General features: G+C 43.1%; 2 protein-coding genes across 14 annotated transcripts in view; both read left to right on the forward strand.

The window, feature by feature from the left end:
• prex1 (phosphatidylinositol-3,4,5-trisphosphate-dependent Rac exchange factor 1) overlaps positions 1–7,509 on the forward strand; it is a 114,474-nt gene extending 106,965 nt beyond the window's left edge. The window contains exons 34-41 of one of the 3 annotated variants that reach the window (XM_054746134.2): positions 341–484; positions 1,154–1,268; positions 4,284–4,350; positions 4,464–4,508; positions 5,688–5,863; positions 6,078–6,180; positions 6,514–6,581; positions 7,235–7,509. In XM_054746134.2, coding sequence (XP_054602109.2) covers positions 341–484; positions 1,154–1,268; positions 4,284–4,350; positions 4,464–4,508; positions 5,688–5,863; positions 6,078–6,180; positions 6,514–6,581; positions 7,235–7,277 — 761 coding nt within the window. In that variant the 3' untranslated portion in view covers positions 7,278–7,509. Of the gene's footprint in view, positions 1–340; positions 485–1,153; positions 1,269–4,283; positions 4,351–4,458; positions 4,509–5,687; positions 5,864–6,077; positions 6,181–6,513; positions 6,582–7,234 lie in introns of those variants that run through there. The other 2 variants (XM_054746135.2, XR_008564303.2) reach the window with 2 other exon arrangements.
• A 3,212-nt stretch (positions 7,510–10,721) lies between these two features.
• The window catches only part of LOC107391272 (potassium voltage-gated channel subfamily KQT member 2), a 52,887-nt gene continuing 37,422 nt past the window's right edge, over positions 10,722–26,186 (forward strand). For 2 of the 11 annotated variants that reach the window (XR_008564302.2, XM_070545005.1), the window contains exon 1: positions 10,723–11,545. Coding sequence is in view for 10 of the 11 variants with exons in the window: in XM_070545005.1 (XP_070401106.1) it covers positions 11,247–11,545 (299 nt within the window). In the remaining variant the exon portion in view is untranslated. Of the gene's footprint in view, positions 11,546–26,186 lie in introns of all 11 variants that reach the window. The other 9 variants (XM_070545006.1, XM_054746131.2, XM_054746132.2 and 6 more) reach the window with 7 other exon arrangements.

The following is a 26,186-nucleotide window of genomic DNA, read 5'->3' on the forward strand; positions in this document are numbered from 1 at the left end:
AAGTTATAAAACTTTTTGTGTTATTTTGGTTCAGTGTAAAATTATTCTGCCTCCTTCACTGCTTGGAACCTGATGCAAGTTATGGTGTGTTTCTAAAAATATTGTTTACCATTTAAACATGTTCTGAGGTCTAAAACCACCATCATTTTCTATTTTGTCACCTGTAGCACAAATAAGTTGCCGTACCCCTTGACGAGATTAATATTGTAAACACCAGCTTGTGGTTTTGATTGAATCCTTAAGTTAAAATAAGACAACTCGAATATATATTTTAATCCTTGAAGTTGTTCATCCAGCCTGAATTGATCTCCCTGTGTTGTTTCTTGTGTCTGTGCTGCAGACACACCTGTGTCGTACCAGGTGGAGGGCAGCCGGCATGCCCTGAAGGTTACCATGTACCTGGACAGCTGTCACTTCAGCGAGCTGCCCAGTCGGCTGCAGAACGGAGGCAGCCTCAAGCTCCAAACCATCCTCTTCACCAGGGGTAGGACTGGGACAGTTTAAATGGAAATCTTTGCATTAAAGGCAGCAGGATGTTTTTATTATATAGGATTCGTCAGCGCTGAAGCCTTCTACACACACTAGGATACGCCCTAAATGCACCTAAAGTGCTACGGAAATCAGACATCAGAGCAGGCTCCCTCTCAGCCTCTCACAGGTGTACGTCTGCTGATCGCTTTAGGTGCTTTTTATTAGGTTACACCGAAGCCATTTATTGGACTCCTCCACCTTTGCACTCTCTTTTGCTTCTTTCAGTTCTCCACCAGAGACAGCGGGAGAGCATTAAGCATCTTGCCACTCTGCCAAATAGCCATTCATTTCCCATACATAAGTGCTAACTGGAACTCTAATCCAATAAAATAGCTCCTACTGTTCTGGAAGACTGGCAGGTTTGTGGTCGAACATCGCCACCTACTGGTTAGTAGACGTGGCTGCAGGCTAGGGGGACATTCTAATTAGTTCAAGAGCTTGCAGATTGAGGATATTTGGAGCTTAATCTTTCTTTTTACAATGAAAGCACCTGAGCTCAGAATAAAATCTGCTTTAGTGTTTAGATGGTTTGTTTATTTGATTGAAAAGCAGATTTTTGTAAAGTTTTATAAAGTTTGTTGTAAATAAAATGAATTGTAATCCCTTCTTTTTTCATTTCCAGCGTTGGAGCGTGCAGAAGGACTGTCCCAACCAGAGTACACTGACCTGGAGGATTTCCAGCAGCGCATCAACGCCGTGTCGCTGGAGAAGGTCAAGGCGTACTATCGCAGACTCAGGTACGCCGTGCTACTCGGCCCTTCAGTGACTCTCAGGAGAAACCCACTGCTCTCTGTTGGTCTGCATGAACCACCAGATCGCCACACGCCATTTACTAAATCCCAAACCTTCTGAAGAAATGCAAAAGACTCCCTGAGATGGATCAATTCTCAATATTTAGGTTGTGTTTTCATTTTCAAGAACAACAAAACTAAGAAGCCATCTTTATTCTGAGTTTTGACATCAGATCTTTACTAAATGCATCATGATTCTGTTTGTAGGGCAAATCTGTTAGACAGAAAAAATGTCTGAAAAACAAAGTTCATCCTAAACTTTTCATACAAACTTGGAAGCAGCAGCCAGTGCTGATCCAATACCCTACATCAGGTCATCAAAACGTGTGAACACTTCAGTATAAGAAAGATAAGAGCTGCCCGTTTATGCCAGTTTATCCGTGAAGCTGCATCCTAGACCATTTTGGTCTCAAGCTGTTATTTTTTTGTAAAAGTTGATACAGGACCCAGAGGGGATATTCCACCCTTTTCCATCGAGGACGAGGTCCTGCCTCAGCTGGAGGAGTTTAAGAAGCAGCTGTGGTTTTGGTGGTGCTACAAGCAGTAGTTGTTATTTTTCTAGCAGATGTGCTTGGCGTTGGAGCAGCTGTGGAAGCTGTTTTTACAGGACCAGAGCGTTTGCAAAACGGGAGTTCTGTTTCGTTCCCTCCTGACTGATGTATCTCCTCGCCCTCTGCGCAGGTCGAGTACTAATGTAAACAAAGTCACGCACGTGACACGTAGCGCACCTGGTCGCGAATCTATAAATTACGCGCCGATGGCTACGTTCGGGTCTCCCGGGATCTTCTCGCCCGAGAAGTTCCGAGTGACCCCTGTGACTGGCAGTCATCCAGGAACTCACAGAACCATAGTTACACCGTAACTTCCGTTGCCGCGGCTCCCTGGGGAGGATAAAGGTCGTTTATGAGATCAGACCGTGGCAGTAATGTGGCGCAATCGTGGCAATTTTATAAAAGATTTGGTGATGGCGGCATAAAGGGGGTATGGGGGCGGTCTCTGCGCTGCCGCAGACTTTCGTTTATCTTGGACATAACTTGCTTTTTATTGCGATTGAAGCCGTGATCGTTAAGTTTATTTAACAAGCAGCTCCTAAAGGTGTCTGTCCCCATCAGTCCCTGTGTAGTCTCTGGTGATCTGAGCTTCAGCTCTAACAGAGAGGCTCGTGGAGCGCTGCGGCGCTCCAGTTTGCCATCTCAGCTGATTTTGTTCAAAAAACAAACCTTATTGCCTGTGTTTACTTTCATTTTCAATAAATTTGCCAGCCGGAGCTCAGCAATAACTCCCCACGTCATCATGACATCTGCCTCTGTTGCGCCAGGGCGCATACGACAGACCATTACTGCAATATTACTACCAAGCGAGGCGAACGAATGCCGCAAAATTAATGCAACGCCATGCCAGCGTGGCGCGTTTATAGACATACCATTGCGGTAATATTACATGGTGTGTCTTGTAAAAGCACCTTAGTTTCTCAGGGTCTTTTTCACAATTGAAGGAAAGATGGAGCGTGAAGTCAATAGGCGGATTGATGCTGCGTCTGCAGTGATGCGGGCGTTGCACCGGTCCGTTGTGATGAAGAGGGAGCTGAGTCGGAAGGTGAAACTCTATTTACTGGTTGGTTTATGTTCCAATCTTTCTATCAGTTTTGGTAGCGACCCAAGAACAAGGTTGTAAATGGCCGAATTGAGTTTTCTTTGCAGGGTGTCTGAGCCAGGGGGCACTGGCCCATGCTGAAATCTGATTGGCCCCCTGAACTGTTCAGTCACTCATCTGTACCTTTGGACAAAGATCAAATTATCAGTGGATGCAATTCCGCATCCAAACTTGTCCAGTGAAAACTTGTTGCTACGAAAGCGTGAAAGGAGGCAGCAGGAGGTGCTGGATCATTCCCTGGACTTGGGAATTTTTTTACCTTGCAGGGAATGACAGAACAGTTCTAGTTAAGGTTAAAATAAGAGCTAGAAATTTAACTCAAATGCTGTTTTAGTGGGAGACCAAATATATGTTCATGAATGGTGATTATGTCAATTCCAAGCAAATCTCTTAATGATCCAATTAGGAATTTCTGGTGTGAAATCCTGTTGGGCTCATATTTGGACTCATCTCTATAAATATTGTGGCCCCTTGATGGCCCCACGCTCAGAAAACTCTTAGAGCCGCCACTGCTAGCGAGGGTGAGAAGCCTGGCCATCTGGGAGGAGCTCGGAGTGGACTCGCTGCTCCTCCTCATCGACAGCAGTCAGTTGAGGTGGCTCGAGCATCTGGTCAGGATGCCTCCTTGATGCCTCCCTGGTGAGGTTTTCCGGGCACGTCCAAACAGGCCCAGGACACGCTGGAGGGACTGTGTCTCTCAGCTGGACAGGGAACTCTTGGGATTACCCAAGAGGAGCTGGCCCAAGTGGCTGGGGAGAGGGAAGTCTGGGCGTCTCTGCTTAGGCTGCTGCCCCCGCAACCCGACCCCGAATAAGCAGAAGAAAAAAGGGAGAGATGGATGAGTTGTTACATAGAGTAGAGATGTTTGGTTATGATATACAAAAGCACAGTTAAAAAAACTAAACTAATGTCACGCATATCCCATGTGAGCTCAGGAGTGAAAGGGTTAATGAATCATAATTTGTTTTATCCCAGAATAATCACGTCAAATGTGAATTGGTGGTTGAGTGACGTGTGCATTCAGCAGGACAATAATACCAAATACAACAGCAAAATAATATCAGTAAAGGTCCGAAAAAGAGAAAGCAATTGTTTACATGTCAGGAAGATTCTTTGTTTTTCCATAATTCATGATTTTCTTTATTAAATATTCTTTATCTGTACAGTAGAAGATCTGTTGATTTTAAAGAGGTGTGCCTTAGCTAGTGCCCGACTCAACGCTCAAACAAAACGACTCATGGGACTCAAATTTTGTGCAAATTTTAAGCTAAATAATAAAATAAAATTGAAAGGATTTTGTTCCTGCAGGGCTTTCTACCTGGAGAAGTCGAACCTCCCTACAGACTCGAACTCCACAGCAATGAAGATCGACCAGGTAAATATTCACATTCAGCATCATGTTTTATCACACCAACAAAATCCTGCTCATGTCATAAAAGTCATTTTATTTTATATAATGTTGTGACTGAATGTAAATGCTAAGCACAGATACTGGGCCTTGAAGTTAGAGACCTGCAACCAAGCATTTCAAAAGTAAGCTGAACTGGTTTGCCAGCCCGTCATGTGGAAAGCTCCCACTAGCTTCCCAAGATCTCCTGCTTAACTCCAACTAACCTCAACCTTAGCAACCGCTTCATGTCCACTCGACTCCTTAGTGACCCAGACTGACAGTAGTTGGTGTAAAATGTGTAGAACATGCAGAAAGATCCTAGAAATAAACACCCGAATGTGTGATTTGATTATTGTTTGCATTCTTGTGACAAGTCAGTTACGCTACTTATCAAATAATTTTCTAATTTATTCCCATAGTTGATTCAGCTAATTACTTAAAGCTGGGGTCCGTAGTGTGATGTCATCAAGGAGAGGAAACAAATCTGACTGGCTGTAGACCCATCTGCAGGAAGGAGCTAAAGGCTATGCCTCATAATGTGCACGTGCACAGAAATAGCCTTGTTGCGCTAACAGACAAGTAATGTTTTGGATATGTTCCTGCTCAAGCACACCTGGCTGTAACTGCTGAATCGTCTCCTCAGCCTTCATCTGGTTCTCCAGGAGCTGCTAAACACTCATTTGAATCAAATCTGCAGTGTTCAAGCTGGGAAACGTCTGAAACCAGCACAAATCCGGCACTTGCGGTGCTAGCGCACTCCTGCTAAAGCTGCAACAGGCTAAAGCAGTAGTCTGTTGTAGCACAAGGCTGAATGCTATGCTAATCACTGCTCCAACACACAAAAGAAACTCATTTTGGTTCCCCTCCCTCCTCTTTCACAGTTAGCTTTAAGTAGACTTTAATTCAGTACAGGTCGGGTTAGCGTTTAAGCTAGTTGAGAACTGGGGTGCATTCTTGTTGATTGACAGCTCCCCCTTGTGGATAGGTAAATCTACTGGTTAACTACTGGTTAACGCTTTAGGCTTGTGTAAATGATTAATTTTGCTGCAGAGGCCAGGTGAGGGACTTAGGGGGAATATAAATTATGAAAGATTATCTACCTTATATCATAGAAATGGGTCAGATCATCAAATATAAACATTTTGAAAAAAAAGTAAACTACATACCCCAGCTTTAATCTTATGCTATTCTGTATTTATTCAAATTGGTTTGAAAATGATCAAAATGACCTTTTTCAGCCATCAGTAGTAGTTTAAATGACTTGTCAAGGTGTGATGTTGAGTTATTGGATGGTCTCCTAATTAAATTCAGCTTTTCTACAGTTGCTGCGACCCCTCAACACGCTGGACGACCTCTGTCGGCTCATGCAGTCCTACGTGAATGCGCGTCCGAGTGTCCAGGGCCACCCGTCAGGTATCAGCGTGCTGTGTGTGTCCTCTGAGCTGTGCAACCGCCTGGGAGCCTGCCACATCACCATGTGTGGCACGGGCATGCAGAGGTCAGTGCACACCAGCATTTTTTAAACTGCTTGTGTTGTAATCGCTCCACCGTCACCTTGAAACCAGGAGAGCAGAATTCACATTCGTGATATGCTCTAATTAACCATGAAAACTAAGCTGGACCTCCTCAAGGTGTTCCGCAGATGTGGACAACCTCATCAAGGACCACAAAGTGATCTGTTTGGCCCCTTTGTTTTTTATAAATTTCTGCAGGTGTACCTTAAATGTGACACTGGAGCAGGCGATGGTCTTGGCCCGGAACCACAGCTTATTACCGCGCTGCTTCATGCAGACCATGGACATTATGAGGAAGCAGGTGAGACTTGGACACAAGGGGTGTCAGATTAAAACGTCTCCATCAATGTGTGTGCGTCTCCCTCGTGGAGCTGACGCAGAAGCATACTTAGGCTTTAGTGTTGTAGTCGGTCTCTTCAGCACATTCTGAAGCATTTACTGAACTTAACTATATTTAAAAATGAACTTTTGTGATTTTGTGGACAGTAACGGGTTAAAATACATTCATACAACATGCCTTTTAGTTTATTTTTTACTCGTCAGTTTACACTTCGTAGCCAATGATTTTGTTTGTAGCTTGTCTGTTTCATTTGTTATTGTGGGGCGTATAAACCTAAACCCTCTGTTCATTCAGGGGGCAAGAGTTGAACTCTCTGCCAAGAATCTCAAGGTGATGGACCAGATGCCTCCATCAGCGCCAAGGTACAAAACCGTTCCCAGTCAGCTCTGCCCCAGTCATCATTTTCTGTTCATAAACGAGGCTGAATTCTTGTTTACTGCTCTTTGCTTCCTACGCTGTAGGAAAGAAAATGTAGAATTTCACTAACCAAGTTACGTCAACTTGTTCCATTTAAACCTACACTGTAAAATCTCGTTAGTTCCGCTTATTTAAAAAAATAAATAAACATGCAAACTGATTGCACTTAAAATTTAAGTACAAGAGACTAGATAATTATGCGTTGGAGCTACATGCATTTAAATACAACTTACTTAAAAGGCGCAATATGTAAGAATTCTACAGTGAAATAATCACAAAGCAGACTAATGTATCGATCCGGCTGGGTAGCTGTTTTTATCAGTTTGTGAGGTTGCCGAATGTACGGTGAGCTAACACAGCAGCAGGTATTTGTGATTCGACACCAGCCAACAAAAAGCTCCAGAGTTGTTTAAAGAACCGAAGCCAGTAAACAGGAGCGACCCAGTGGTTATTTCTTGTACCCCTAAGAAGATACAACATATTTTTGTTTACTCTAGTGTTGAGTGAGGTAGGCAGAGGCTAAGCACTCAGAAATTTGCTTGCTGAACTACTACCAAACATCATAAAACATAACTTTATTTTTGTCTTTTTTAAACAGGCTCTTCAAGTTGTGCTTGCCACCCTCAGACGGTGACCTCTAATAATCCCTCCCAGGAGAGGAGAAATGAGGAAGTGGAATTATAAACGGGATGACAGAGATCATAAGACTGTCTTTTCATTTCTAAGCGAAGCTGCCTCTCCACCCACCACCTGCAAGGTCAACGGGGGTCATCTCAGCATGGAATTTAATGTATAAACTAAATGAAACTGTTCAGACAACAACAAAGAGGAACTTTTAATCACACACAGAAAGGCTGAGTCATGTACTGCGACTTTGGGATGTCTGTTTTCAGACGTGAAACTCATCTGAACAACAAAACAATGGGTGAAATATCTGCGACTTATGGATAAATGAAAAATACATTCAGTGTTTCAGCTCATACGTGAGCTCGTGTTATTAACTGGATTAACCAAACTACCTGTAGCTGACTGTTGTCTTCAATGTTGATGTTACACTCTTTGCCTTGGACTGCAAATCTCCAGAGTTGCTTCTGTAGCTGTGGGCTGGCGTTCCCCAGGGCTGACTGTTCGGACCACAAGTGAAGGAAAAGATTTGAGTATGCTGGGACTCGTGCGCTGGCTGTGTAGTTGCAGAAGGTCAGAAAATAGAACGTCGAAAGCAGGAAGTTGAGTGACAGGTGAAAAGATTGGAATGGGAGGGGGTCCTTTTGCAGCCCATTGCATGTGGTAATTGTGCAATTACTGTAGGTTTAGTATTACTGCACTATATGAAGGATAGTTATTTATTGTGTCCCGAAGGAACAATTTTATTGCTTACTTCTTCAGGTATTAAAGAGTCTAAAAGCATTCCAGCCTACTTATTGAGCAGTATTTAAAGGACCAATGGCATGCCAGTTTTAGATATACCTGCTTGTGTATGTCATTTTTTATTTAAGTGTATCATCAGGAGTTGTTGCATTACTCATCAGGGCACGTGAGGGATGGAATAACTAAAGCTTGCTAATGAGAATCCAGACAACAGTAGCTAAAAACAAGCATTTATTCCAGAAAGTTCATCAGTTGAGATGTTGAATCGATGCTAAACTCTTCATATATTAATGTAATTGTTGAAAGACTGCCTTATGTTGGCTGAAATCTGACTTTTTAATTGGAAACAGTCATGTTTATTAATGAAAGAAGCACAGTGATTGGTCCAATCAGTGTTAACAAAACGTACTGTAAACTGTTTTTAGGATGTAAACAAAGGGATTGTTTTAGTGACTCAAACACAGTAACAATAGTTTACTGCAGGTTTTATGCTTTTGTAAATACATGCTGTAACAATTCAGGCAAGATTATATAGAGCTGACATTGCAGCAAAAATGCTATAAGTTATGCTGTTTTTTTTTTAATATAGTATATGAAACATTTTGTACTTGTGACCATGTAGAAGCTGCCTCTGTTCTGGAGATGAATTCACTCGCAAATTGTTTTTTATTTTTTCTCAGTATCAAGAACTCATCTTTAAATGCTGCGTTCATTATCATTTCTATTTATTTGAAAACAGTCTGGTTTCTCTCTCTCTCTCTCTCTCTCTCTCTCACACACACACACACACACACACACACACACGGGTCATTTTTCAGCCGTATCATCCATCATTTGAATAATTTCTTATTAGCGCTTGGCTTAGAATGGGCTCTTTAAATTTACAGTTAGTTACCATAAGGTGTGTGTGTGTGTGTGTGTGTGTGTGTATATATCATTTCAGATCAACTAATGACTGCAGCATGTCGGTGTAGCTGGACGAACACGTCACTGAGTAAAGTTTTTCTCTTGTGCATAACTTAATTTGGGATTTTATGTTGCCTGAACATAGCTGTACAAAAAGTTTTGGGTTGAATCTTTCTAAACTTGCCAGTGTAAATGGAAGCTTAACAAGTTAGTGAATAAAACGTTCTTGGCACGGTGGTGTTTTCTTTTCAATGAGTGCTTCTGGTTCTTGGCATGTACACTCTAAGAAATAAAATGTTGAATCAACTTAATTTTACTTAAAGCTACAATTTAGAATCTTCCCCCATCGATGGCGTTTTAAAAATCTGTAAAAATGAACCCTGTCCTGTTATATAATTAAAGCAATACATCTCTTTCTTTAATAATCCTACCCTCGTTCCTTAGAGCCCCGCAGCATTAGCCACTGGGATATGTCGGCGTGAATCTGCAGACTCTGGGGTCTGCAGCTGTGAACTATTGTGGAGCTCACACAAGTGGAGGCTGGATTTAGCTCACAGAACTAACTTTCATTTCTGAAAAAAATGACATCTCATTGGTTCCAAATGTAATATTTTCCCATCTGTTGTTCCTAACGTTGCTCAGGAAGGTGTAAAACAGCATGATATAGGTCCTTTAAAACACGACTTAGCCCTGGTTAATCACAGTATTTGGAAAGCAGTCTATTTTTCAAAACTGTAACTGAGGCATTCCGCTAATTTGGAGCGCCACCCAAAAAATGGCCTGTACTTGATTTAGCAACTTCTAGGGTTCTACAACCCCCCAAGGTGCTTTACAACATGAACAGTAATCCACCCAAGAGCAAGCACCTTCACACGCTGGTGGTGGTGGCTACTTTATAGCCACAGCTTCCCCTGGGGTGGACCGACACCACCGGTCACTCCCACAGCAGACTGGTTAAGTGTCTTGCCCACAAGGGCACTAGCATAGTCAGGGCTAGAACCTGCAACCCTCTGTCACATTGAACTCCTCTGCCATTGCCGCCCCATGGTCACCTCTTGATTTCTTTCTGACCTAGGAACAACCATCAGGTACGGATCAGCTGACCGAAGTGCTCATGGTGGTTCAAACTGGCAGAACAGATCCAACATATAAAATGGAGCCCTTTCACGGTTTCTATGGTGGCCCCATAGGCGTTTGCTCACAAAACATTAACGTCCCTCTGAAAACCCATTTAGGGTCTGTTAAGGTCTGTGTGGGCAAACCCCTGTAGGGCCACCGTGGAAACCACAGAAAACCAGGTGGGACTATTCTATATTTGCCTCAAAAACATGTTTATGATCATTATTACTTTTGGGTAAATTGTAAGTGAAATATTTATGAAGGTGTCCAACAAACAATTTCATCTCAATAATTATACACGGTGGTGGCAGTGTGATGGTCTGGGGCTGCTTTGCTGCTGTATTTTAGGGAACTTTGAATTCTGCCCCCTGCCAGAAAAACCTGAAGGAGAATGTCTGAGTATAAACAGATCATTCATGCTAGAAAATACTTTGAATGAGTTCAAAAGCAGATTTGGGCCAAAATCCTTTCACGGTGAAGCAGGACTCATTACAAATGATTGACCTGTAGTTGTCACTGATCTGAAACATTTAGGTGTGACCAAAGAGAAGCAAAAGCAGGAGAAATCTGTGAGAAATGAAATTTCCTTCTGCTGACACGGATTCCCCCCCCCCCCCCCCCCCCCCCTTCCCTCAGGGACCCATTTCGTTTTTCTTCTGCAACCCATAAAACATCTTGACATGATTTTGGTGCATTTATCTGACTGCACAGAGTTGCACCTATGAATATTGTATAACCGTGCATCATCCAATAAGAGCTTTGACTGGAGCTTCTCCCTTGTGCAGGAGAGGTTACCTTAGGTTACACTTTCAGAACGGAAACATCATATTTTCATCAGATTGTGGTGGTGATTGCAACATTTTCTTTATACAATTCTGCAGACTATAGAGCAGCAGGTGTGGCCTTTCCAGCACTCCTGGTTGCATATAAGAAATTTTTACTTTTTATATGAAGTTTCAGTGATGAAATCATCGTGGATTGCGTCTAATTTGCTGATGCTTGAGGTAATTAGAGTGGATTGTAATATATTTGCATTCCTCCCTCCCATGCTGTGCCTGTCAGCTAGCCGGAAGGTGCATTTTTTCGCACGGTTGTTGCGATAAGACTTCTGCTGGGACCGACTGCATCCACCAGCATCACACACCCCTCAGCACCGGTGATGCATCCCCGCGGCAAGGGCACGGCCAACTCCTCCTCAGAGGCGAGTTGACTTCAGAATGGTGCAGAAATCTCTCAACGGCGGGGTCTACCCAACTCAAGCCGAAGAGAAGAAACCCAAAGTCGGGTTCGTTGGCTTGGACCCGGGCGCGCCGGAATCCACCAGGGATGGGGCGCTGCTCATTGCGGGCTCGGAGAGCACAAAGCGGGGCAGCATCCTCAGCAGACCGCGGTCCAGCATCTCCTGCGGGAGACCCAGACCGTCGAAGAACAACGCCAGCTATCGGAAACTACAGAGTTTCCTGTACAATGCGCTGGAGAGACCGCGGGGATGGGCGTTCGTCTATCACGCTTACGTGTAAGTGCTTTTCTCTGGCTTGCATCGGTCATTGTGGCCTTTTTTCTTCTCGCACATCGCTGTGTCATGGTTTCAGGAGGTCCTGGTGAGGAGTTGTGTATTTATCTGCGGCGCATCAAAGGGCTAAATCCACCAAACTGCTGTAATCCCACCATAACTCATCACTGCTGACTTCTGCCCATGTTCATGTCATTCAAAGGATTTCATGTGTTCGTGACACGTGTTCCTTGTGTGCACGCCGGGTGGATTCACCGGGTTTCAGCACCGGGAAGTGCGGACAGCTCCTCGGTACTTTCTCTAATTAGTCCAACATTGCAGTCTGGCTTTGCGCTGTGATGACTCCACATTTATAGAACCATGTGCAGCCAGACAGCAGCTTCACTAACCAACAGATCTTCTTTTGAAATGGCAGCTGGAGCAGGGCTCTTCAGGATTTTGCTGCGTTTTGTCTAAAGATGAACGTTTTCCTAAAATAAGAACGAGTACTAAAAACTACGCGACAGTAATGGCTTTTGGAGGCAGATTGCACAATAAAAAATTGGTACTGATCCATTTAGCCATGTGTCTCCATAAAGCTGTCTGATTTTCTAAATGGATTTTGTGTAATCGAAGCCAAGATATTCACTCTTTCCATTTAGATTCTGCAAACGAGGGTTTGAAATGTAGATTTGAGCTCACAGTCATGATGTTTGTTATGCTGAGGCATACATAAATAGATTGCATACATTTCTTAAACACAACTGCATGAAGTTTGTGCAAAGAGTCATCATTTGCAGTGTTGGCCATTGTTCAAGACCCCTGCAGTTCAGCTTGGCATGCCATCAGTCATCAGTCATTGGTCCAAAGCCTGACTGATGGCTGCATTTTCTTCATAATTGATGCTTGTTGATTGTCAGATTTTATGTGTTTTTGTTGATTTTCTGCCTCTTGAGGATTGAAGATCTCACTGGGTAGTTTACAGCTTTGATGTTGAGCCACTTGGTTCTGGCTTCCTTCTTATGACCGTGTTTCATCACTCTAGAAAATGTAATGTTTGCCAGAGAATCGTTGAATCGCTGGGAGGAGTTCCTCAGGGAGTATGTTTTGCACCCTTTTGAATTCATGATCATTCTGAGGTTAAACTGTGAGTTAGTCCAGTCACTTGGCCAAGAAGCAACCCCACACATATAATAAAAAACTGACAGGAGATTGAATAGCTTCTCCAGGCCTCATCTGCACAATCCTTTCAATGAATGCCAATGCGTCCCAGTTTTTCATAACTAGAAGTGGCTTCTTTGCTGCTCTTCTTCATACCAGTCCATTGTCCAGAAGGCTTCTCCTTATTTTTGATGCTTGCTGGATCTTTCATGATGTCTTCAAGACTTTGTCACAGCAAATAAACCTCTTCCCTTGAAGCCCTTGATGTTCCCCTTCTCTTTGTGTTATGTGAAATCCTGCTAGCACCCCGTGGAGCTCCCTTTTCTGCAAAACAACAATGACCGTGTGCTTCCTTGCAGGGTAACAGAGAAATAATTAATGATTTTAAGCCCCACCCTGCTTTTAAAGCATCCAGTCTGATGCTCTAATTCAACACGGCATCCTCATCTTTATCAAAACTCTTACTTGTCTTAGGAAGATTGCCCAAATGGTGTCAGCAGGAGGCAGGGCTGAAATGCCAGAACAATTATTCATAATTCATGCTGCAACACATTGAGTTTGTGCACACTGCTACCAAAACTTTGTGACATTTAATATTTGAGTAATTCTCAAACTGTTTGACCACAGCTGTATTCTTTAATTCTAGCTTATTCCGAAGTGCCCTTCGGTGATGTGTGACTCCTTCCAGTCCGGTGAAAACGCCTGAGCAAGGAGGTGAAATGGCCTCAGCGTAAAGGAGTTCACTGTGAGCAGCATATTGACTCCCCTGGGATGATGCTTAGGCCTGCGCTTTAATGCGAAGACACACACACACACACACACACACACACACACACACACACACACACACACACACACACACACACACACACACACACACACACACACACACACACACACACACACACTGGAATATTAACCGAACACTACAGGAGAAAGTGAAAGCTCTTTCACCCTTTGATTCCTCTATCTCGGAGATGAATCAGTGGTGCTCTCAGAAAGAAAGTGTTTAGCGTTTCTAAAAAGAAAAAAAACATGAAACGAGCAGTTTGGTCTCATTCTTCCATCATGGGATTCTGCACAAATGCGATCGAGGCTCTGCAGTTACTCCATTTGTATGTTTTATGCATTAGTCACCACACTTCCTTTAATCTTCCAGCCTCTTTACTTCTAGTCTGAGGATTTATGAAGCAATCATGTGATAACGTCAGTCGCATCTTTCCCCACTTGCTTGGTTCTGGTTGTATTGTTTTTAAATCTCTGACCCAGATGAAGATTTCGACCAACGCAGTGACTTTGCTGATAAAATCAGGTTAATAGAAGGTTCAGCAGCAGCTGTTTTTCTCTCTGTGATGGTTTTGAATTTGGAAATGTTAGCCAGGTGTTTAGTTTCAAAGTGTGACGCGTGTGGAGGATCAATATGTGGAACATGAGTACTTCTCTTTACCTTCTTTCCTCATTTCTTTTTGTCTTCTGTAGCCATCTGAGACTGGGGCTCAGGGTTGCACGTTGTCGTAAAATGTGTCTCAACGTGGTGTCCAGATTTTTGTGTCCTATTTGTTTATGTTGCCATATTCCTGATTTAGGGTCAAGTCACAAGTTTTCCCTGATTTCTGAGCAACAACATCAGAATGAATCAGTTTTCCACCAAAGCCAAACAGAGAAATGCTAAGAAAAAAGCCCCCGAAGACTGGAGGCTCAAGCAGGTGATCCATCAGTGAAACAAAGTTCGTTTAAGTGGATCTGGGAGACGAATTGAGTCCGTGATCCAGTTTTACAGTATTTTGCTGAGCTGGCCTGCTGAAAGGAAAACTTGGAAAGAAACAAGGCAAGGACGATTTAGTGGACAGATGTTGGCTGCCAAGCTGCAGCGACATGACTGAGAGCCACATTTAGGGAGAAGTCCTGAACAGTTTGGGCTGAAACGTGCTCCTGCGCTGCTCTAAACTCTAATAACAAACCATAACCGGATGTAAAATGTCTGCTTGAATCATCCAGCACCAGTTTTGGGCAAGTTACTTCCAAACTTTAATGCATTATTTATTACCTGTTACCCTCTTTTTAAAGTAATTCATTACATTACAATATTATGTAAGGCATTACACTACTTTTGCATTACTTGAAGTTACTTTCACCAAAACAACTTCAATATGAATCTGGTAAAGTGATGCTCAGTGAGCTCATGACATATATGTGAAAGGTGATGTGGTGTCTGAGCTAGGATTGCTGTTAAAAACAGTCAGATATAATAACAGTGCTTTAAAATGATTGTTTATTAAATAAAAGCAACAACAATCTGTACTCTCAGCACGCTGCCATCTTATATTAACTGAGCAGGGAGTGAGGTGGTGGGGGCTCCAAGCCTATATTTGCCTTGGTCCTCAAATGCCTTGATACGGCCCTGGATGTGGGACTGACTTCTGGGGTGATCTGATTCTATCACATGTATACATATTAAATGTTTATAAATTATTGCTTTTCACTGGTAAACATGTGTATTGGGGATAAATCTACCTACTTTTTTTCTTTTCAAGCACTTTGTTTTGTTTTCTTGATTTTACTGGAATGATTTCCGGCCCTTTCTCTCTCTCTAACCTTCCTGCATGCTGCATGTTTTCTCCGTCTTCCAGAAAAACTGTTTCCTAGATTTCCAACTTTCTAATCAGTGAAAGGGATCTACTGAACGCAAAAAATAAAAATAAAAAAACAAACAAACAAAAAAAGCTTAATATGCGCTGCGTTCCAGCAGCAATGAGTTGAAATCACCGGGGCACAGATTATGAACTCAGCTGAAAAGTACATGAAGTACCAGAGGATATGGGCTGATATACACGATCACAAACAAATTACTTTGTTTTGGTGGAGCGATTTTGTGAATATAACAGCGGCCGCGTGCAGGACGCAGCTGGAGTATTTGAGCCTTTTCCGCTGCGTCCTCTCTGCTCATAGAATGCCCGCAAAGCTGAGTCCACAAATGACGTCATATATGTGGATACTGGATCTTTTTTCAGGCTTCCCGCAATTCGAATTTTTAGGAAACCCACATCTTGATTCTGGGTTTGAAAATGCATTGTAATTACCGCGTTACTGACAATTGTACCGAGTAAATATTACCATTTTCTTTCCCTGTAATGCCTTACATTACCACATTACAGCAAAAAGCAATGCATTACAGTAATTTATTACTTTTGTACCGCGTTACTCCCAACACTGTCCAGCAGGATACAAAATTTCCCTCCAGAGCACAATTTCCTTAAAGCAATAGGATTATAGCCACCACACCCGTATTCCAGTCAGACGACTTGTTAGGTTGTCTAAAAGTTACACTGAAAACAAAAGTGGGTTTGATTCGTCTTTATTATTTTTGAGTTAATTTTCCTTCTCAGTAGCAAAAACATGAACTTTATTTGACAAAACATCATTTAAAAGTTACATTAAAGGTTAACTTTATTCAAAATTTTCATAGATTTTCAGTGGTTTCTCTGTCAGTGCACCCCAGGGCAGCTGTGGCTATGTCGTAGCTCATCACCATCAATGTGTGAATGTGTGTGTGTGTGAACGGATGAATGATGTACTGTAGTGTAAAGCGCTTTGGGGTCCTCTGACTCTGAAAGGCGCTATACGAGTGCGAGTCATAGTAGGAATGAATGTCTTGCAAGTCGTTCTCTGGGGGAAAAAGCTCTGATGCACCTGTTGAGGGTGTTACCCCTTCTCTCCATCAGAGCCGTCAGCAGCACGTTACTGCAGCAGCACGTCATAGCTGCTGATAGGAACCGCTGTGGTCAACAGGACCTTTTCCACCGGAGCCATCAGCAGCGCGAGTCGGCCGCGTCTCAGGAGCAGCATGTCGCGGCCCTTAAACGTCGGTTCTATTTTCTACGCGCTACGCCTCTGAAACGGGTCAAGTATGACATTTTTGGGGAAGGAAAGACAGGAAATTGGATGCGGAAACGGAGCGAAGCTCACAAGATTATCAGAATAAAGAAACTTACTGCCTTCCGGTTGCTTTACTTTAAAAAAAGTTACTAACTGTGCGGCCCCGTGAGAAGTTATCACCTAGCTAGCGGTCTCCTTTGTTTTTCAGGTCCGTATTGGCGATTATAAAATGGACAGAACACAAAACACAAAACTTTTGGAGCCATGTCGTAGTTTTCTCCTGCTTGTTGTTGTGTTTACTGACGAAGTCACTCATGTGACTTTGTGCTCCGTCGGTGACAGCCGCTCCCCTGCTGCTTCGCGTCTCGTGGGAAGGACCAAGCAGCAGCTTACGCGAGCAAGACGTGCTGCTGCAGTAACGTGCTGCTGACGGCTCCGGTGGAAAGAAGGGGTCAGAGTCAGCTGGAGGAGAAAGTTGCAGAACACAGCAGGATTTGGGGTCCTATTTCCTGAGATGTGGACATCTCCACCTTTGAGTAATTTCACTCATAAAATAGCAACATTTGCACATTATGGTGGTTTACCAGGAAGTTTAACTTCCCTGAATCTGCAATAAGAACACATATTTAATAGTTCTGATCCAAAATTGTGGTTTAGCTAAATAAATGAACACGTGTTTAATTGGATCTGAGTATAACTGATTTGGGTTTTTATTCATTTTCCCACCAAATGAAACACAGTCACATTTAAACTGTGTGATAATCAGTTTTAAATGTGATAAACTTAGAGTGGTGTTTAGTAGGATTGCACATCGTATTACATGCTGATGGTTGCTGAGCAGAATGCTTCAGTTCCATTGCTTCAAAGTGGGGCTTGACTGTGGTATTTATTTATTTTGATCCTTTATTTGGTTGCATGCATAACTTTTACCTAATTTATTGACATTTAATAATCCGAACCAAACCCTAACTCTGGGTTTGCTGGTGACAGTCAGTGTACACATAGTAATTGTTACTATTTTTTACCTTTTTGGCTCAGAATCAAGACGACAACAGCAGTCAGCTTTAAGGTTGATGTATATTGTTCTGGATTGTTCCATTTCAGCCTCAAACATTATGTCATGGTCTGCATCTGCATCTCCCCTCATGTGTCTGCTTGTGTTCTCCATCCCTCTCTAGGTTATCCTTTTGTGTCTCCTAGCGCCCTCATGTGTCCTTGTCTGCAGCTTCCTCATGTGTCTCCCGGTGTTCTCCATTTTTCCCCAGATCTTCAGCCCTCTAGGTTTCCCTCCTCAGGTATCCCCCTCCCAGGTCCTGTGCTCTCGTGGCCCCCTTTAGTCACACCCCTGTAGTTTTTCTTTCTGTAGTGTTTTTCCTTTAGTTTCAGCTTCCCTCTTAGAATATTAGTTATGTTTGCTGCCCTTCTAGTCTTTAGGTTTTTCTCTTAGGTCATTTTCCTTTAGCTACAGCTGTTCATGTTATTAGTCTCTCTAGTGGGTTTTTCCCATCGGTGTTTGAGGTTTCTCTCCCCCCTTAGATTATTAGTTATGTTTCCTGCTCTTCTTGTCTTTAGGTTTTATTCTCAGGTCATGCTAGTTTCCTCCCTGATTAGTAATTGAGTTCAGCTGGTCTCTCTCTCCCCACACACCTGCAGTTCATCTCCCTCTCATCCTCCCCAGTGTATAAAACCCTGTCTGTGTCACAGAGTTTTGTCGGTTCATTGTCCTTGTCAGACTCGTCTCGTTTTTGCTCTCTAGTGTTTCCAGCGTTTCTAGGTCTCTAGTGTTTTTGGCATTTCTTGGTTTAGATATTTGGATTCTTGATTTTTGGTTTTTGGCTCCCTGCCTTCCTGGATTACTCCTAAATAAAGGATTTTATTTTCATCCTCCACCTCCTGCCTCTTTCATCTGGTTCTCTGCATCTTGGGTCCTAAACTTCCTCCTGCCCTACTCGTGACGTATTAAAGCTGGCTGCACCGTGCTGCTGCTGCTGCTCGTTGTGGCCATTGTCTGCTTAGTAAAAATCTTTTATTTGTTCTTGCCTAGTTTGTCGCAGTCTAAATTTAGCATGGTGAGTATGTCTGAGCAGGCAAAGCTGTGCTGAGTATGACAAATCAATGCTTCTTAACTTGCAGCCCAGAAGGCTTTTCTTCTTGCAACAACATCCCACCTCAACCTGAGTGATCTACAGCCTTGTTGCTCTGTTGGACCTCCATGTGGAAGTGTGTGAAGCTGCATCTGGCTGTCAGCTACACAACGGAGTCAGGGTCCTTTGTCAGTAGTGATGCGCTGTAAAAATGGAGATCTGTGTGTTAATGTTCGTATAGGCTACAGTACTGGGCATGATTTATCCATAGCTCATCCTGTTACTGGCTCACAATTTGTGACTTAAATTATTTCAAACCAATTTTTAGTCAAACTGAGTACAAAGATAAATGATCGATGCTGAAACAGCTTTTCTCAGTTTCCCTTTTTTAATAAAAATCATCTTTGCTTTCAAAAACACTGAAGAATCCTTGTTTTAGTTAGAGGTTTAATAAGATTTTAGCTGTTCTGCCGTTTAAAGCCTGCTTTCATTAGCTACTTGTTATATTTAAAAGGCAACAAACAGCTCAATTTTCTCCAAGCTATTTTAGCCTCTACACTAAAAAAAAGAACACAGGCATAGGTAATTATGTACATTTTCAGCTTATAGCACTGGTGTTAAAAAGGGTGTAGGTTTAATAGCACAGAACAAAAGTTGTTGCACCAACATAAGCATTTTCTAAAAGCCAATAGTTCTAATAATTACTGATTAATAATTACACACTGACAAACACTAGTAGTGCATGTAATGTAAACAACAAGAAATATCTTCAGGCATGTTTATTTGTCAGTGTAATTTCAAAAAGAATATTCTTATTCATTCAACTTAGTGTAGATTTGTTCATTACAGAGGTCGTCCTCAACAGCACAGACATTGAAAAGTAGATGCCGCACCGATCGCTACTGCCCATAGGGAGCCTAAGTCACTTCTGCATAATGGGTCCCTGGAAGAACAAAAAAATGAATGCAAGTCAACGGGGCTAAAAACGCAATTTTCGAATCCACTTTGCCTTACGCCCTGGATCGCACATGAGTTGTATTGCAATTTTAATGAAAACTGTGGGTGGGTGTTTCGACCATGCCAGTCACGTACTTTGAGATTTATTAGCTTGTAAAAGTTCGTAATTAGCATGACTACAAACTAGAAATCGGCTCGTCGCATGTGTGACGTCACCACAAAATCTCCTCTCCCCTAGCGTAACTGCTACTTACCACATGACCAGATTTATGGTGGTTCTTTCCTCCTGTGGGAAGTTTGCAGAACTTACAGCCATTTTCCCTCAGTTTTCTCCGTGTCTGGTTCGATGACATCACTTTCGTGAAGCGCATTTGTATTCCTGGACTTATTTTCACACAAAATCTAAGGTATTGTTTCCCCCTGTTCGAAAATAAGAGCGTTCTTGGCATCAAAATGCTTCTTTAAAATTGACAGACATCATATGTGAAATCCATGGCACAAAACAAGCAGAATTAGAAAATAGCGTTTTTAGCCCCGTTGACTTGCGTTCATTTTTTCGTTCTTCCGGGGAACCGTGGTCTGGCTCCCTATGGTGGCTGCGCTTGCAGGATCTAATCTTTATGAAGTCAATGGTTAAAGGAGAACTAGGCCGTTTTGGCTTGCCTTTAGCACCCCCTAGTGTTTGCTTACCAACACCTATCCCCTCGCTGTGCGTTCATCCTTTAAACACCACAATCTAACAGCTGAAATGTCTCCCCAGCCTTCATTAGTGTCTACAGGAGTGATTCATCATTAAATTAAACAAATCAGCTGTGCTCATGATCTAAAATATACAGGAAACGTGCTGGAATGTGCAAAGTCCCAAAAAAGTGGCCCACCAAAATGAAGTTGCAAATGGGATATTCTGGCCAAGGGGGCGATAGGGGCTGGGTGGCCTTTCGTTAACCCTGTAAAGGGTCATTTTAGAAAATACAATAATTTAAAATATGAAAAAGTTGCCAAGTATTGCTCTAACTGAGAACTTTTCCATTCTCAGACGTTCCTTATTTTGGTGCAGGTTGTGTTTTTGTTTCTTCTTGTTTGCAGGGATTGTTTTTCTGTTCTGTTAAAGATTTGAAATACCGCTCCAGTTTTCACAGTTGTGCCTGATTATCTGAAGCGCACACGTACACCGTATACAGTGGGGCAAAAAAGTATTTAGTCAGCCACCGATTGTGCAAGTTCTCCCACTTAAAATTATGACAGAGGTCAGTAATTTTCATCATAGGTAAACTTCCACTGTGAGAGACAGAATATGAAAAAAAATCCATGAATTCACATGGCAGGATTTTTAAAGAATTTATTTGTAAATCAGGGTGGAAAATAAGTATTTGGTCAATAACAAAAATTCAACTCAATACTTTGTAACATAACCTTTGTTGGCAATAACAGAGGTCAAACGGTTACTATAGGTCTTTACCAGGTTTGCACACACAGTAGCTGGTATTTTGGCCCATTCCTCCATGCAGATCTTCTCGAGAGCAGTGATGTTTTGGGGCTGTCGCCGAGCAACACGGACTTTCAACTCCCTCCACAGATTTTCTATGGGGTTGAGGTCTGGAGACTGGCTGATCCTCGCTATTTGCCTCAGACTCCGGCTGCGAGTCTCCGTCCAAATTCTCTGCTTCCAGTTCAAAAAACAGCCGTACTATCTGAACTGCCTGGTGGACATTTATCCTTCTCATCATCCTTTATAAGCCTAATCAAAGCCGACTAAACTGCAGCAACAATATATCTGTCTGGATCGCTCCAAAATATGAAGTTTACCGTCAATATCTGTCTAATTGTTTGTTGTTACTCCGTTCGCGCCACTCCTTTCCCCACGAAGCGGCTCCTTTTTGCGCACATCTCGTTACTCGTGCAGCCTTCCTCTCTCTCTCAGCTACGTAATGATAGTTTTTATCAACTGAAGATGTGAGACTTCCACCAACAGCAAAAGGATCTCATGTTTTTGTGGGTTTTTTATGTTCACAAGCACATTCCCTCTCACGGATTACTAAACTGCTGTTTTGACAAGTTATCAGATTGTCTAAAAATAGGTTGTTTTTTAGTTTAGTATAACTCCGCTTTTACGTTGCCTATGAACAAAATTTAAAAACTGGGGTGTAGTTTATAAGCTCCTTTATAAAGTTGAATTGAAACCGAAACTCAGGGAGTCTTGCTGCTACAGCGTCCCAAATCAAACCTGTTCAAAAGACGTGGATGCGCGTCCATGGACCCCAGAGGGTTAAAGTGCGATTAAGTTGCATGATTTTTCTAAGGTAAGGCTAGCTAATCCGATTTTACAGTGTACTCTTAGGATGTTTGGGATTGTTTTGGATGAATCAACAAGGTCCGTTTCTGTAAATGTAACTACATGCATGACATCATGAGGGTGGAGTCTAGAGCGGAAGCTTATCTAGATTTAGTTTCAGTGTTTCACCTTTTTTCTGTTAGACCATCTAAGTGAGACTAATGCAGCACTTTCATATCCTTTGTCTTCAGTCGTTTTGAGATTGCTGAGAGATTTTCACAGTTCAGTTTGCAGGATGAGTTGATTCCAGTGCTTAAGTCCTTCACAGATTGGAACGTGTGGCTGTACTGCAGAAATGAAACAAACTACATGTCCACCATATCTTCAAACTTCCTGCAAATCTGGAGCCAATAAGCCCTGTGTGCCGTCACCCTTAAACTGTTCGGTTCTGATTTGTTGATGAAGAATCGATAAGAGCTTCACCCAGCTGATTGCAGATGGAGTTGAATATCTGGAGGGGCTAATTGTTCGATTCTTTCAGGAGGCAAATCCTGCCCCCGTCCATCATCAGCAAATGTCCTCATTAGTCGGTGGTGAAGACTTTGGCGTGGTCGAGTCAGAATGATCTTCAGTTTGACTCGCAGCCACCCAGCCTTTTATACACAACATTCAATATTTTATTCCTGTAATTAGAGCAGCATAGGTATGCATCCATCAAATTTTCATTAAGTCTGCTTGGCATAAACTGAAGTTCTGAAATGTCTGCCCGGTTACATCACAGGTGTCCACATTAAGAGAGCGTATCTATTAAAGTTATCGAATAACGCCGGGTTGCAAACTCTGAGCTGGGATGCTGCAGAACAAAAAGACTGTTTTTCTTAAGGCGTTAGAAAGTCTAAACGTGTGTGACTGACCCTTACTTCCCTCCTGGCTGCAACACCAAAAGGTTGTTTAATTTATTTTTATAAATTATTCAGTTTTACACAAAACAAACCTGTTTCTGTGTTGCTGGACAAAAGTACTGAAGGCATTAAAAACCTGCTTTAGAACGAAAGGAAATTTCTTTCTCTTTCTATGAATAAAAAATACACAGACAGACTGTCATGTTCGGCGGGTGGAGGTGGCAGACCATGTGTGGTGGTGGGTTCCCGGAGGCAGAAGAGCAGGCAGACGGATGTAAAAAATAAAAAGATGTTTATTGTAGGACGGGAGCAACAGGACGAACGAACATGCACAACGACAATGAACAGACAAAGACAACAACCAGGAGGGAGGTATAAATACACAAGGGAATCAGGAACACATGGGCAGAGTAATCAGGGACAGGTGAGAACAATTAGGCAAATCAGGGCAGGAGAGACACAGTCAGGGAGGATGGGGCGGATCATGACAGTACCCCCCCTCCCTCAAGGGGCGGATACCAGACGCCCACAAGCCACAAAACACAGGAGACACGGGCACAAAGGAAGACGAGACCAGGGAACAAGGAACACCATCCAGGGCCGAGGAGCAGGGGCCTCTCGGTTCAGGCGGCACTCCGTCTTACGACCAAACAGATGTGTCCAAGAACTTAGACCAGGGAAACTCGGACCAGAAGACTTGGGACTCAAGGACTGGGCACAGGGACTCGAACACTTGGACTTGGCACGATGACTTGACACGACATGATGACTGGACTTGGACTTGACACGATGACTTGACTTGACACGATGACTTGACTTGACACGATGACTTGACTTGACACGATGACTTGACTTGACACGATGACTTGACACGATGACTTGACTTGACACGATGACTTGACTTGACACGATGACTTGACACGATGATTTGACACGATGACTTGACTTGACACGAACACTTGACTCCAGGAATACAGGACACCAGGAAAACAGAGAAGAACTGCAGCAGCAGGCGTGGGACCCAGCAGGAACTGCTGCGTGGAGAACCTGCATGCACAGAACCTGCAGGCGTGGACCAGGAAGTGGTTGAGTAGCGGGAGCGACGCGTGGAAGCCCAGCTCGGCGGCCAGGTACTCGACATCCCAATCAGAGCAGGTGCACATCCGATATGCTGGGTCCATCGGCGGAGGCTCGGGAGAAGGGAAGCCGGAGAAGAGCGGGGAGACCAGCCCTACCACACTGGAGAATAATGGCGTGCGTAGGGGGTGTAATTCCCTTGTGGCTCCAGGATCCGCGGCTTCGGGAGAAGAACGGGACGGGGCAAAAACAGCTGGAGGAGAATGACCCTGGCCACCCCGAAGATAAATAGGATGCGCCAGGATCTCCCAGAGGAACTTCGACCACCCCGAGAACAGGTAGGATGCGCCGAACACAAACTCCAGGCCAGAAATCTCCCACAACTGAAAGGGACAAAAAAGAAAAAATAATCCTCCAGGAACAGATTGGTTAGCTCACCACAGGTCCAGGTTTGGTCGGTTCATTCTGTCATGTTGGGCAGGTGGAGGTGGCAGACCATGTGTGGTGGTGGGTTCCCAGAGGCAGAAGAGCAGGCAGACGGATGTAAAAAATAAAAAGATGTTTATTGTAGGACGGGAGCAACAGGACGAACGAACATGCACAACGACAATGAACCGACAAAGACAACAACCAGGAGGGAGGTATAAATACACAAGGGAATCAGGAACACATGGGCAGAGTAATCAGGGACAGGTGAGAACAATTAGGCAAATCAGGGCAGGAGAGACACAGTCAGGGAGGCTGGGGCGGATCATGACACAGACAAATTGATTTCCATGCTTCAAGCTTACCCTCAGGTCCGATCATTTGTTCAGCATTGTGAGGCCAGGATTTTAGTTGAAAAGTTGGTACAAATAGGAACTGATTTGCCCATTAATAAAAGCCACAAGGACCTGAGGCGTATTTACTCGAGCACCCAGGGATTTGCACATCTTGAACAACAAAAGCATCAACTGAATGTGCAAGCAACCAGCAGAAACATGCACTTAATCATTCCCCCCCCCCCCCCCCGTCGCTCCTCGTTCTGGATTGGCCACTCCGACAACTTCTCTAGAACGCTTTGAACTGGTGTTAAAGATGACGTGGGCATAGTTTTAGACTTCGGATGTTTTGGTTTATGGTCGAATGAAAAGTTGACAGATTTACTAAGCACCACCAAAACCACGCCTCCGTCAGATCTGGCAGATTCTGATTGGATCAGTAAAACAATGTGTCATGTCTTTTAACGCTACGTGAGACCAGACCTGGTGGAAACATTTAAAGTCATATTACTTAATATATTCTATAGGATTATAATAAAGTAATTAATATTTTGATTTTGCAGATTGGTCACATCTTATTTATTGACTAACACTTTGTTTGATTAGCTTTATTAAAACACAGGCTCGTTGCAAGCTTTTCAAAACTGTGGGGGATGTTTTCTGTGCCTAAAATAATTTCATGTTATTCATCTTGTTAGTTTAATTTCCATAATAGCGGAGCAGGTGCAAATTTTAGACACGTCACGCATGTCTCCATTTTAAACATGTTTAAACTGTTCAGAATACAAATCCAGGCTCTGTATCGTTAGATCGGTGTAACTAAAGTTTGTACTGAATGAAACTTTACATTAAACCATGTTGAAAAGAAAAGGATCCGATTAAATCGTTTCCCCCTCATTTACAGTCAGAAGTACAGCGCAGTGCGCGTGGCTCTGGGGTTAATCAAGTTTAATTGTTTCTCTTTGCAACAATCTTCACAAGAAGGTAAAACAGTTAAATGGCAGGTTACAGATATTTCTATTTGACTGTTTATTTTGATGGATAAACTCAAGGATGCTGGTTGTTTTTGAAAGAACAAGAAACTCGGTCTCTCTGAGGGACGTGTCACTTGGAAAAATGTTCGCTGATTATGAAACTTTGGCTGAATGGCGCTTGTTCCCGTCTCTAATATGGAGACGCATGACGCATCCAGTTTGAGGCAGAATAGCCTCTTCAGCTCAGAAAGCACCTGTAGAGACATTTGGTCACGCACAAAGTTTATGTGGAGCAGAAGCGGTCGGGCCACGGCAGGTGAAATGTTCCTAGCCTACATGAAGTGAAACTGTTTAATTGTAACATTAATATGTTACTGGACACGCTGGTCTGGTTGGTTAGTTTGAAGTGGAAAACACACACACACACACACACACACACACACACACACACACACACACACACACACACACACACACACACACACACACACACACCAATTAAAATAATGCTGATAGCGTGGACTAGAAGACAGGTGATGGTTTACGTATTTAAATGATGATCAGGCTGCTGTAAAATGTAATCTCCACCCACATCCAGACA

This window comes from Nothobranchius furzeri, chromosome 15 (genome assembly GCF_043380555.1).
Source record: "Nothobranchius furzeri strain GRZ-AD chromosome 15, NfurGRZ-RIMD1, whole genome shotgun sequence".
NCBI classification, from domain to species: domain Eukaryota; kingdom Metazoa; phylum Chordata; class Actinopteri; order Cyprinodontiformes; family Nothobranchiidae; genus Nothobranchius; species Nothobranchius furzeri.